Source organism: Labrus bergylta, chromosome 10 (genome assembly GCF_963930695.1).
Source record: "Labrus bergylta chromosome 10, fLabBer1.1, whole genome shotgun sequence".
NCBI classification, from domain to species: Eukaryota; Metazoa; Chordata; class Actinopteri; order Labriformes; family Labridae; genus Labrus; species Labrus bergylta.
The window spans coordinates 24,918,548-24,932,352 of NC_089204.1; the positions used below are offsets into that span (position 1 = coordinate 24,918,548).

Here is a 13,805-nt window from a genome sequence, read left to right on the forward strand (position 1 = left end):
AACTCCTGTAATCCTGGATTAGTTTTACAGCTTTTATTTGTGTAAATACCTACACTCTTTAATGCACTTGGGATTACAATCAGCCAGTTCTGTCAATAGGATGGCATTTACAAAGAAAAGGCACGTCTAAACTTGACACTTCTCACTCTGAATAATAAAAAAAAAAAAAGACAAACAAAGATAGAGACACGTTCACATATGAATACGAGCACGTCACTGTAAAAGACACGGCAGTAAAGGTAGTCTGTTCTCTGTTTTGGTGTTAATATGGAATGCAATGAGGAAACAGGAGGCAGACGATGAACACAGCAGCCTTCATTAGTCGTGACATCACAATTGAGGCGCTGTTGGTGGCATTACGAGTCAACAGAATTTGTGCTCCTTTAAAACTCAAGGCACTGAGGAATTTAACTACACATGTACTTTTTAAGCAGGTCCTAGCATTAAGGGGGGTGGGGGGGTTGTTACCTGTATGTGGCCATCGGAGACAACACTTAAAAGAGACGACAAGGAACACAGTTTCCTTATCTTTGAATGTTTGCAACAGACTCACTGTATTAAGTTTCTTAACTTTTGAACACAAATAATAATGCGTGAGGAAACTGGACACTGACATTCACATTTTCTTTCATTTCATTTTCATTTCTCTTGGCACATAAGAGGGGAGGTGCAGCATTATTTTCCAGATATCTATGAAAACGGTTCAAATGCTTGTTTGGTTTTCTCAGAAAACCAGTGAGTAACAGTCAATCATCCTGTCCTGTCATTATTACAGAATCATGACACATTTGTGACAGACAGTTCTGGCAGCAGTCGGCCAACAGCTCAAACTTTGGTATGACCACAGACACGTAATAGAAAAATGTCCAGCATTTGTCAAAAAAACCCCAAAAAAAACACTACTAAAAAGGATACAAAGTTGAAATTTTCTGTCCTCTCTAAGGTCAATGGAATAAATACAACTGCTTTTCAGACTCATCCACTCAGTTATTGTTTTGGGCAGGTTCTTGTCTGTTCTAGTGACGTATATTTTGGACCTCAAACCTTGGCAGGCCTGATTGGAGAGATGACGACATCCTTTTTTTGCCCTTCAGCAAGTGTGTCACACTTAATGATTATGCTTTCAGGTCTAACATCTGGACAGGCTGGTTTTCAGGCTGATTCCATATTTTCAAAAGCATTCAGACCGCAGAGGAAAACTTGTAAACAGTATGAACTAGTCTGAGAATGCAGTAACAGTCAAACGTGTTTAGATCATCTACAGGAGTGAAACAGTCTCGTCCGTCACCAGAGCAACATATCTGACTGCTCAGGGTCGCTGCATGTCCTGGGAGATTGTCCTGTCCACAATGGTCCACTCTGGTAGTGTTTCTGCAGCTGTGTTGTGTTTCTCTGGAGATTAGGTGTCTCTGTTTCACTGCAGTGGATTATCAAACACAGAGTCTGGTAGTACAGAGATCTTCAGCTTCTTTTCTGGCCAACTGTACTCCTTTGGCAGCTTTGTCTATAGAAAGAATTAAAAAAAAAAAGGTACAGAAAAGTCAAACAGGAAAGCAGTTGAATAAACTCAAAACAAAAGTTACAACAAAGAGTTTTTTTTTTCTTTACCTCCTCACGAGTGTTGAGTTCTTGTAAATCCCCGAGCATCTGCTCCACAAACTCTTCAGTCAACAAAATCTAAACAATGAGAGCAGAAAGTCAAACAGATGTGATTCAATATAAAGGCATTACATGAAGGAGTAAGTTTAAGTTGGGTTTTATGTACCTGAAGCCAGGGGCCATGTGCAGCATATGGATGCTCTTCAGTAGCAAAAGCTCCTTCGACTCCAGTAGAAACAAAGGTAATGGCTGTGTCTCCGTTGATACTCTTATAAGTGAAGTGTCTCCCATGAAGCAACCGGCCTCTGTAAGACATGAAAACACAGGGCAACATAAACAAAATGCATGAGTGTGTGGTTTTTAATTTATAAAATCTGAGCTATAACTGTATATCTGTCCCTCCACAAGGCAATACCAAGGGTTTAACCCGACCTGTGTAAGACAACAATGTGAGAACAATATTGTTTGCAGTTATAAGAATAACAATTACTGTTGCATGTTTCATAATGTGATTTCATGGACTAAGCACATTTATAAATGTCTTTGACTCCACTGTGATCGTGGTTAATTTAGTGTGACAAGAGATATTTTTCGAAACTACAGTATCAAGGGATCAAATCAAAGTGCAAGATCACCCAAAAATAGCCAGAAAATATAGCACATAGGGAACATATCCATAGACTCCATTGCTCAGGAGAGAGAAAAAAATCTTCACCTCGTTCTAATCAGGTGTGTTGCTGAAATGCTCCCTTATCTGCAATCACTGAGATAAAAAAAAAAAAGAGTTTGTATGCAACATTTCCCGTAAACACTCCCTGTGTAGGTGTCGTATAATTGGCCCAACTTTAACTCCCTTCACTCTCACACAAAAGTCTCTCTGACAATCAACTCTGGCCTTGGTCTCTCTTCAGACAGATAGCATGGAGCAGCTTTATCCTTGTCTCCCGTCCTGTGCGGAGGAGTATTTCATTAAGAAAAAAAATATGCAATTTCTTTGGGTTCATTTGAAGTTGAAGGTTACAGATCCAGTTGTAAACCAAGACCAGATAGTTGTCATCCAAAGTGTTTCATCAAAGGATTTAATGTTTCACTGTTGTCTTTATTTTAGAGATAGATTCAGAAATAGGAGAGAGAAAGAGTGTTGAATGACATGCGGGAAAAGGAGCCCCAGGTCAGATTTGAACCTCAACTGCCCACTTGGAGCGCGCCCTAACCACTAGGCCACCAGCACCGCTTATGTCATCCTTCTTCTAATGATTTAGCCTTTTAATTCATCATTTGCTTTATTTATTTTACTGCTCTTAACAGTTTTATTCATTCCTACCCCTTCTGTTGCTTTTATTTATTTATTGAACATCTATATTTTCTTCTTCCTTTTCATAATTGTTTATAGTGTCTTCTTCTTTATTTTTGACTTTTTTTTTATCTTGAATTTAATTTTCTTTAAACATATTGCTTGATAGCTTTAACTGCCTCTCGAGTCCTGCACATTTTCTCTTTCTTGTGATCTGCATTTATATTATTTTTATACTCTCTGATATCTGTTCTGTTGTTGTCCTGAGTTTGTGCCTTTGCTTTGTCTGTCAAAGCACTTCTTTTTCTTTCTTTTTTTTAAGGGTGCTACATAAATAAAGTTATTCTTTTATTAATGTGCAGGAATAAGATCACAAAAAACATCAGAAGTACAGGGTACAGGACTTGAGTCTATATCCTTTCTTCAAATTTTCAGGTGACCATTCATGTCACAGGTTACATTAATCTTTACTTTGAAGCCATTCTGCCAACTACAAATAGCTCCAGGCTACTAAAAAAATGGCTACTTTTTTATTTATTTCATTGACACTTTGAAGTTGCATCAAAGTGAAAGAAGAAGGAGGTGGAAAATCAGAGTTTGGGGCTGACTTGCCAAAAGCCCCTTTTTAACTTCTGAGAACGGCGTCATCGGCATTTTTGCTCTGATGATTTATAAAGGCAGTCCGCCACACCCATCCAACAAGAATGTTTGGGATTAATCTTTATCTAGCTGCCGTAGGGACATTCCAAAAGGGTAAATATTGTGTGTGGAAGAAGGCGAGGGAGGGATAGAGTACCGCAGGCAGAGAGGAAGCAGTGTGCCCGACTCCTGGTTAAATTTTAGGTGGACACTCTCCAACTGCCGTGTTCGGACCAACTCGTGAGGAACGATTGCTGCCGAGCTCTCACTCTCCAAACTGTCCTTCCGACTCCTAAGAAACAGACAGAGAAAAGGAGAAAAGTGTATGTCATTTTGGAGAAATTGTGAATACAGCTTCTGTGCAGTAAATCTTGTCCTTTTCCTGTAATTGTTAACTTATTTCACAACCTCTTAAAAAGAGCTGCTACCTGATTCTGCAGAAGAAGAAAAAACTACAAAAAAAGTGACTCGCCACTGCGTCACGGTGGTAGCTAAGAAACAATGGCGGTAACAGTCCGGATGTCAGTTTCATGGTGAGTCACTGCACATGTTGCTGGGAGTTATCCTCGTGAAACCCATGTGTTGAGCTGGACCTGTGTTAAAGTGTGTGTGTGTGTGTGTGTGTGTGTGTGTGTGTGTGTGTGTGTGTGTGTGTGTGTGTGTGTGTGTGGGAGGAACACTCACTGAGGTCTCTCATGGCTCTGCTGTCTCTGGCTGTTGATGGGTGGTAGTGCTGCCTTGCTGTTAAACTCCAGTCCTTTTCTCAGCGTCTCCCTGATCTGCTCTGTGTCTGTCAACACACGGACAAGGATCAGCATGGAGTTATCCCATCATGCACTGCTGACAGCGTGAAACCAGAACTCCTCCTTACAGATCTTTGGTCTGCTCAGTCTTAATCGAAGGGTCTACTTTCCTTCACTCCTTTACAACATGCCGTACCTTTGTCTGAGAGCCTCCGTTGCTGTGACCCTATGCAGATGGATCGGCTGTCCTCCTCATCCTCTGGCGGACGACTCAGATCGTCCCACACACACTTGGCGCTGACCCCACTCAGGTTGGAGCCCTCCGTCTCAATACCCTGGTCCACTCTCTCCTGCTTGGATGAGCAAGAAATATATACGCAATCATTAACACCAGCTCACATAAAACTCACATATGGCTTACATTTCAGACGTGAGAAGACACTGCTTTGAGAGTTATGGGCCAACAGAGGGCGCTTAGTTTGTTCTCAAATGTACAGATGGCCACCTTTTATCTATTTATGTCTTTATACCAGGAAAACCAGTTTGCCTCGACTGATTGTTACGTAACTCTTGATAGTTTTTTTTAAACTCTATTCTGTTCACTGAGCTTTTGTACAGTCAAAAGGATTCACAGTAAACCCCCTGTATAAATGATAAAAGGATATTATGATGTTACACAGTTCATTTGCAAAGGGACAATATCATATATTGTACTAGAGTAAGCTTAAAACTAATTTTCACCTGCATCTTCATATATCAAAATGCACAACAAGCTAGCAGCCGTTAAATACAACATGTCACAGCCTGTAAATACAACATATACCGGTAGTGCTCAGCTGTGCAGAACTTAGTAAAGCCTTACTTGTAGGTGAGGATCGATGTCAAAAATGGTCTCCCCTCTCCTCATGTCTGTGATTAGCCAGGGGCCACCCGCTCTGTACACAGGACGATCATAAACATTAGTCCCACATAGTATTCAACTTAAGTTACACACACACACACACACAGTTAATATATAAATCAGTAACTGTGCTCTCTACTGGCTGCCCAACGGTGCATCAGTCTAACTGGGCTGGATTCCTTTTACACTGGAGTGACACTGATGGGACTTGTTTCCTGTTTTCAGCTAAGTTCACTTTGGTTTAATGACTGACCGTTTGGACGGAGAGTTGAAACTATGTACCGGAAAGTAATGAAGTCATCCGTATTGATTTGCTAACAATGGAAGCAGATATGAGCTGTGATTGGATAACCCAAAAAAATAAGATTGTGTAATTATGAACACTATGAAATTAGAATCTGTCTGATAATTTGAGAAGTACATAGCCTACAAAATGTTTAAAATGACACGACCAGCAGTTTCTTCACTTGCTGATAGTTATATCTAAAGAGCCTTAATTAGTGATTAGAAGTACCTGTGGAGGTAAACACATGTAGAGAAACTCAAATTGCATGTCTCCCTTGTCCTGAAAAAAGTCATAGATGGATTGAAATGTCAACATTTCTCCACTTTCTCCTCAGCTTGAGAAACTCTTCATCCTGTTAAAAGTCCTCCTCACTCCTCCTCACAGTTAAACGCCTCAGGAGCTCTCTTAAGGGCTAGGACACTTTGTGAATAACTTTCATCTTTTCAAGGAACTCGTCAAACTTTGAGGGGAAATTGTTACAAAATGTCCCGATTTCAATAATTTTATTAGAGTTTTGTACCTAGGAGCAACTCTTAGTACTTAGGAGGCTTTGTGAATACGGCCCCTGGTACTTCACTTGTTATGTACGCTGCCCAATGCTCATTTCCTCTCTGAGACAATAAATGTAATTTTTATCTTGTGGTAAAAACTCATCATCTATCAAATAGAAATGCACTTATACAAGACCGATACTAACTCAAGATGTGTTCCGAGTAAAGTTATCAAACCTGCACAAAGAAATGAGGAGTACTAAATCACATGGTATAACAGCTAATATTTTGATCTACTTATTCTAGGACATAAAGAAGAACTATCCTGATTTGGTTTAACTTATCAACAACCAATTCTGAAACAAAAATCATTTAACAAAGCCCAGCTCGTACTCACATTTTGACTCCACGCATCAGCTCCAGGATGCCTTGGCCGTTCCACTGCTGGGCCGCCTGAAGCTCTTCTGTACAAACCCCTACAATCTGAAGGAGACAGTGCAGAGCATGAGGGGTGTGGTCTCCACTGTTGTTCATATCATGCTTCTCCTCAAGAGGTTTGACTTTATTTTTCATGACAAGTAGCCATCTCTTATCTGTACTGGTTTTATTATTAACTTGGATAAAATGTGTCAAGCAAATGATTCTCATACTGGTCAGAGATTTGTCCAAATTCTCAATTCAAATACCATAACACCATGAAGTGGATTTAAATTAAGGAGTGCTTCTTGTGAAATAACTACCACTGTGTGGATAGTGTATATTTTGACTGACCTGGAGAAAGCTCAGTGTGCCAAATGGAGTTTGAATTGGTTGCATCTGTGGATCCTCTGTTAGCAACATATGCTGGATACGAGACTCGCTGTTGTCTAGAGGACTGTGCCACGACACATGGTCGCCACTACAAAATGTATTTTCTGTTAAAGAGAGAGAGAAAAAGGAGATATGTATCTTTAAAGTATGACAGAATACACTATAATAAGTTGCCAAGAATACACTCTGTCATGGGTCTTCATCGGCAAAGGGCATTTCCAGCTACCAGAGGGAGGCGGTCCAATTTTCCATTGTTCAGAGAGTACAGGAATTCAGAAGAAAAGTAGCAGTAGCAGGAAAAGATGGAACACAAACAGCAGAGAAAGAGAATGAGAAAGTACGAGAGAGAAGTCCAAGATGTGACAAAAAAAACCCATAAATACAACATTTCCATCGAAGGAATGTGTCTACTTGGGAGGTAACATGTCCCACGTCTTGATTTGCTGCAGAAGAAAAGCAAGGGGGAAGATGGCCAAGAATCAGCATTAACTTAGCTCAGGAGCCCAGCCCACCCACGCACAAATTGACCCCAGCTGGATAGGAGAGAAGGGCTGGGTAGTGATGAGGGGAGAAAAGCCTTCTTCTCTTTCCTCGTGGCTTTTAAATGCCCCTTTGCTTCTCAACAACACTTTCCTGTGCACTTTATGAAAGACTGAAACGACTTAGCACCAGATAATACACCCATTACCCAGATTATAAATTAGCACTACAACAACAGTCTTGTTAGGCTGTTTTTACAAATGGCACAGGGTAAGAAATGGTAAATCAGACTTCCTGTCAATGCCCAGAGCTCCAACACACACACACACAAATAGTGCGTGCTAAACTGAAAACTGCTGCCTGCAGAGACTCATCTATCATGCATAAGAAAACAATACTTTTACAAAGAAACATTCTTTAATTTCACAAACCAAAAGTTGGTATGGACACCGAAGTAAAAGGGATACACTGTAGATGTGATAGATCAGGGGTGTCCAAAGTGCTGCCCGAGGGCCATTTGCGGCCCTTGAGGGGATTTTCTGCGGCCCGTGACTTCAAATGAAGAATCAGAAGATTTTGGCTCGAGGCCTTGATTAAGATTGGCACATTATCTTATTTATTATTTTTCTTTTTCATGTTAACAAGGGCTGAACAATATTCCTATAAATAGAAAATGTTCAGTAACATGTATGTTGTTGTTTATTTTTTTTAAATCTACAGCTTTTACTATTTTCCACATTTTTTTGTAAACTATGAAAAAAAACCTATGCAAAGTTTTTACAAACAAGCGGACTGTTGTTTAACCGTTTAATGACCTGAGCTACATGCAGAAAGCTTTTCCAAAAAAATGAACCACGTCACAGACTGGATCCTGAGAAAAAAACAAATAAAGTAGAACAAAGAAATCAAAATATTTGATCTCCTTTAATTAAAGGGTATCTTTAGCGAGCCTTTTGATTCTGATCTACAAAGCCTTACTATTTTTTCAACTATATTTAAAAAAAATAAATAAATCTGTGGCCTGCAAACAATTCTAACACGACAATTTTGGCCCGCAACAAAAAAAGTGTGGACACCACTGTGATAGATGTAGGACTTTGACTAAAAATGTTGTTTATAACTTTATCTGACATTTAGTTGCTTGATAAACCAATCCTCTTTGATATGTCGACAATATCATGAGCCGTTTTAAAGTCCAAAATAAGGTCTTCAAACTGCACGTTTAGCTTAACCTATTACTTAAAAAGCATCCAATGTTTAATGAAACCAGCTGTAATATTAATACCAATTATTACGTTAAAAAACCCCTCTGTGAAGGTTTTATATCTCAGAAGATAAATCATGTCTTTCCTTATCACTGGGAAAAAAAACAAGAGTATGCATTCTCCTAATATTTCATTATTATTCTCACAGACGCTGGATTATTATCAAAACCAAATTCACAATTATTTGCCACAGAGTACGAGACAAACAGACTGTGGCTTAACCTGGATGTTTTGAATTGTGCAGCCTTCTCTTTTCAAAGATGCAAAGCCTAAGTACCACTTTGTTAAAAAAAAAAAAAAAAAAATGACTTAACTCTTACCTGACTGGAACACATAGCGAGCCAAGCCTTGCATGAGTTCAGCTGGCCAGGTCGGTGGTGCCGTCTCGCCAACCTCTCTTTTAAGTCTAAAGGTGAGCTCAAAGCCAAAGCCGCTCGGTCCGTCTGCCCCCGTGAATCTAACACACAGAAAGACACCAGGTAAAACAACACGTCAGAAGCTGTACTTCCTTTGTGATACACATGTGGGATGTAAAAAAAAAAAAAAATCACAATGCTTGTTGAGATCACCAGGAGGCTGTTGAATAACAGAGGATAGTTAAGTGCTGTGTTAGTTAGTAGGTGGTCTACTATTCAATGGTTTGTTAAGCAAATATTTAGCACACTTAGATAGGCTTTGTTTGATCCACACAATATGATAGTAACTCAGCAACTTTTAGTAATGTTGTTACAATAGTGAACTTACTCATGAACCCTATTATCCCCATACAGGTCACTCAGGCCAAAGCTGACATAGTGCCAATGCTCCTCGATGTCCTGAGCTGGGCAGCCCATACTCCTGTACATGCTGATGTAGTCTAATGGATCTGGTCCTCCTAACCTGAGAGAAACATCAAATAGAAACATAGGCCAGGTGAAAAATCTGTGTTTACTCACAGCCCATGTGAAGACAAGTAGCCATGCTGGGAGGTCATGCCTTGTATACAAATAGTGTGCCACATGTAAGTCAAGGTGTAAACTTATTTTAACACACGTTTCACGACTGGTTAGGCAAGAATAGTTGATATTAAACACTCAAATGTCCTATAACACAGCAGCAGCTACAGTATGTCTCCTGTGTAGCTGAGATGTTAGCTTAGCAGTTCAGCTCACTGTTGACCAAACATCTGGCCATCACTTTATAAACTTGTTATACACGAATTAAATGCAAGTTTCAGACTGACAGAAAACAAGGAGTCACCTACCAATACTTCACAATGGCTGTTACTTGGAGCGGGTTGGCCTGTTCGGGGTAAAGACGCCGGCATTCCCCGTAGATAGCTTGCAGTCCGGGGGGAAACAGCGGCACCAGCCCGTGGGCTGGAGCACCACTGGTAGGCCGTACCTCATCCATGCGAAGGCCTCGAACAAATCCGCTTTTTTGTATAATAAACAACGAATGAACAGTTATCTTCTTCTGTCCACCCAAAGTTCAATAAATAAGAGAAACTTGTGAATCATAAAAAGTGTTAATCTCGTACTGCTAAGCAACGAAATTTTAGGTTTTCCCCTCAGTCGTTGTGCTACACTCAGCAGGGACACAGCCTGTTGCGCATCCTCCACAAAAAAAAACGGCCTTCCCATTGGCTGAACAGGGATGGTGACGTAAGTGACTGACGTCCCCTAAGACCAATGAGGAAGGAGGTTTGAGGTTCATGGTGATTTAAAGACAATTGTGATTGGCTGATACTCTGTCAATCAAATAGTAAGAAGATGCCTGGTTCTTCAAAGTCTTCCAGGAGCCAAATGATGAGTGTTTGGCCAAATGGGCCTTTGAAGAAAAGTGACGAGTGTGAAGAAGTAACTAGAATATTTATTCAATTGCAATTTTTTTATACCAAAAGTTAAATTTGCAAACTTTTTGCTAAAAAGTCCTGCATGAAATAGAGTAAAATTATACAAGTAGGCCAATTACCAGTAAAATGTTTTAATTAATTACATTAAAATGGCCCTTGTGAGATTACACTGTATATTACGTGTAAGATTTCTGTATATGTTGTTGTTTATCTGAAGTGCACATATACTTTTAAACTATTTTATTATTCAATTTATTGAACATGTTAAGAAATACAAACACAAAATAAAAAGGAAAAAAGCTAAATAAAAAAAACAAACTGGATCCTCAGAGCCGTAGCAACAAATAAATAACTCAAATAATATAGTCCATGTTCAAAAGGGATAGGACGAAGTTAAAAACTTTTCTGGTCGTACCCCTTGTTATTTTTGTGCATTATTCACAGAAAAATAAAAATGTTTTCATCAATCAGTGTATGATGTTGGACTTGTTGGCCAAAACAAATTAAGTTTTTAGACAAAACAACAACAAAAATACTGGGAACAGATTAACCAAGACCATCAGCCAAGAAATAACCAAATAGAAAACTACTTTAAAGTCCTCCTTTTTGTTGCTAAATTAAAAATCTAAAATGCATCATTTGTGAGAATCTGCTGCAGTACGTATCACGACTATCAAAATAAAAGGGAAACAGTTGACTTTTAAAATGTTAAGTTTCAAGTAGTATATGCGTATGGTTTAAACCCCTACAACTCCATCTATCACATTAAAAACTCGTTTTTATTTCATTTTTTTCTCCTTTTTTTTCACTTCTAAGTATAGTTTTGTAACCTCTCAGTCCAGAAAGCATGAAAAATAATACTTGGTTGCAAGTAAACCCTTCATAAAAGAAAGTTCATGTGGAGGAGTCCTCTGGTCAGAGTCGTAAAGTGAGATGAGTCAGAGTTCAGTTGAGATACACCCTTACTTTGAGGATGTAGTAATGAGGAAGTCACCATGTCACCATCCTTATTTGGAGGGGATGAGCCGGGGTCACGTAATGACTGTTCAGTCAGCATTGTACTGATCCTTGTACACTGTGCGCTCTGTGCTGTATTAGTTCATGGTTTGAATAAAATCCTCCTCTTGAAAGAGAATCAGACCATTCAAAATCTGAAATGTTGACATTTTAGTGCATGTCTGTAGGGATATAATATATCATACATTTTTTAACCTCATGATATCCTTCTTCTGTTAACCATGTGAGGCCTTACTGTATCTCAAATGAACAAGAGCAAGGAAGGAGTTCATTAAATGTAAATTATTTATTTCAGAAACATACAAATAAACATAACCAGCCTATTATGAGACAACACCAAACTGAAAAGAGAAAGTCAAGAGATTTCATCACAATACATCATAGATAAGGTATAATCATTGTATTTCATCTCTTACACAGTTCTGAGTGCCAGAGAGTGGCAACAGTATAAAAGCCGTAGCGTCTTATCAGCCACCAGGTTTCCCGCTGGAGTTGGTGGTGATAACCTTTCCACCTGACAAGCATTAAAGTGCCAGCTATTCTTCATTTTCTGAAACCCTTTTTAAAACTGGCCCATAATCCTCACTCTAAACATGCAGTTGAACAAAATCACCATAACAGCGTAAACACAGTCATAGCTGGAGTCTGGATGCCAGAAGCCATTAGACCCAACCAGGATGGTGAAAAATAAAACCACCATTATGGACCCTCTCCTGAAATGTTGCTTAATCCATTGTACAGCAGTTAGCATGAGTTTCAGGAATTTCAGGAAAGCAAATAAATGCTTTAAACCAGAAGTGGTTTACATCATGTTGTTTATTGAATTCTTCAGTACATGCAGCTGGAAACTTCGTTAGATTCTCATGATTCTCTAATTTAAAAGGATGTTTGCAGTTTCAGCTAATCTTATTGTTTAATCTAGCTAACTGCCATCGGCGAGGCTGTGGATTTTATGGAGCCAGAGTTGAGATAAGATCAGAAGAAAAATAACTCTGTGTGTGTGCATAGTATGAAGTTTCTTGTGGTTTTATAAAGACATTGTCCTTGAATGCTCTTTCTCAAAAATACAGAACGTACAGCAGGAATTTTAAAAGTCACATGACGAGAGATAATAAATTACAGAGACAAATTATTCAGTTTGATTCACTTTATTAACAATATTAAAAAGTACTTAACAGCAACTTTAATGAACCCTGAACAGTTGTTAAGACACGTTTGTATGATTCAGATAAATAATAAATGCAACTAAAAACGAGCAGCTTACCCATCATTTGAAGAAAAACGACAAATACATAAAATCCAAACATATTTCATAGCAACACTGAGACATGGTGCAATTAATTTAAGGCATTATTGCCTTCTGTTGGTCATGATTTCCGCTCTCTGGTGCTGTGCAGTGGTACCATACCAAAAGAACTGAGCCCATAGACGACACCTGAAGACGCCACCATCTATGGAATTCAGTTCTCATAGCATAGCACTTAAGAAAACTGAGGAGCTTCACAAACCCTGGACGGCTTGATCATTTGACACAACTCTCTCTAAGTTATAAATGCTCAGTTAATTTTACAGTTGAATGTCTTTGTATTGATGAAATAGACAATAATAACGCACTCTATCTGAAATAAAACAACATTAGTGTTATTAACAGGCTATGGAATATGAACATGTTGGGTAGCACGGTGAGGTTTAGTCACTGACGACTATCCCTATTTCTCAAGAAAAGTAGGGTGATGATGAGCGATAACATCAGCCCTCCGTCTTTCATTGGAACATTGTGCAAGAGGCCGTTACATTTGCAATGGAAATTGAGCAGTGTTCAATCACGGTTGGCATGGAAATTACACAGTAGAACAAGATGTTGTTTTAAAATAGACTTTGTCATGACTGGATTTAAATAGATTTTAGATATCAAAAACAAACCTCTACAATTAATTTTCAGTGCTGGAGTTGTACAAATCTTATGGAGTCTCCAACCATCCCCTCAACTCGAGTGTTCCTGGAAATGCTTCACGACCACTGAAATGAAACTAAATCAGATCATTGCGATATCCCTCTGGCCAGGGACTGGAATGAGTCATCATTTATGGCTGAACACTCCCAGGAAAAGAACTTTGGGACAGTTAGATAAGTAGCTGGTTGATGTATGTTTGAAACCGTCCATGATAAGTTGGATATTAACCTGTGTTGTTTTACAGGATCTCTACCTTCCCTTAAGAAAGGATGGTGGTCAATATTGACTGTAGGACTCTACAGTGACAGTGACAGTACAGTAAGATAAATCCTCAATGTTATCTGTGTCTCTGTGGTTCAGTCAGTGTGAGTGCACATTCTTTTAGGAGACGTGTAATATGGCACAATGAACTTTTGGCGGAAGGCCACACCTGAGCATGTTCAGGAAACTCCTATCTTTCCGTCAGTTAGACTGGGAAACAACCGGTTCTAC

At 39.1% G+C, this 13,805-nt stretch overlaps 1 protein-coding gene across 1 annotated transcript; it reads right to left on the minus strand.

Moving 5' to 3' along the window:
• Window positions 1-18: 18 nt before the first annotated feature.
• sufu (suppressor of fused homolog (Drosophila)) lies at window positions 19-10,119 on the minus strand. Its single transcript, XM_020642971.3, has 12 exons — window positions 9,752-10,119; window positions 9,253-9,387; window positions 8,829-8,965; window positions 6,725-6,867; window positions 6,351-6,436; window positions 5,138-5,210; window positions 4,472-4,628; window positions 4,217-4,322; window positions 3,690-3,824; window positions 1,766-1,904; window positions 1,609-1,677; window positions 19-1,504 (listed from the first exon to the last, which is right to left on the minus strand). Exons 1-12 carry the CDS (start codon window positions 9,898-9,900, stop codon window positions 1,415-1,417), a joined length of 1,419 nt encoding a protein of 472 aa, XP_020498627.1. The 5' UTR covers window positions 9,901-10,119; the 3' UTR covers window positions 19-1,414.
• Window positions 10,120-13,805: the final 3,686 nt, after the last annotated feature.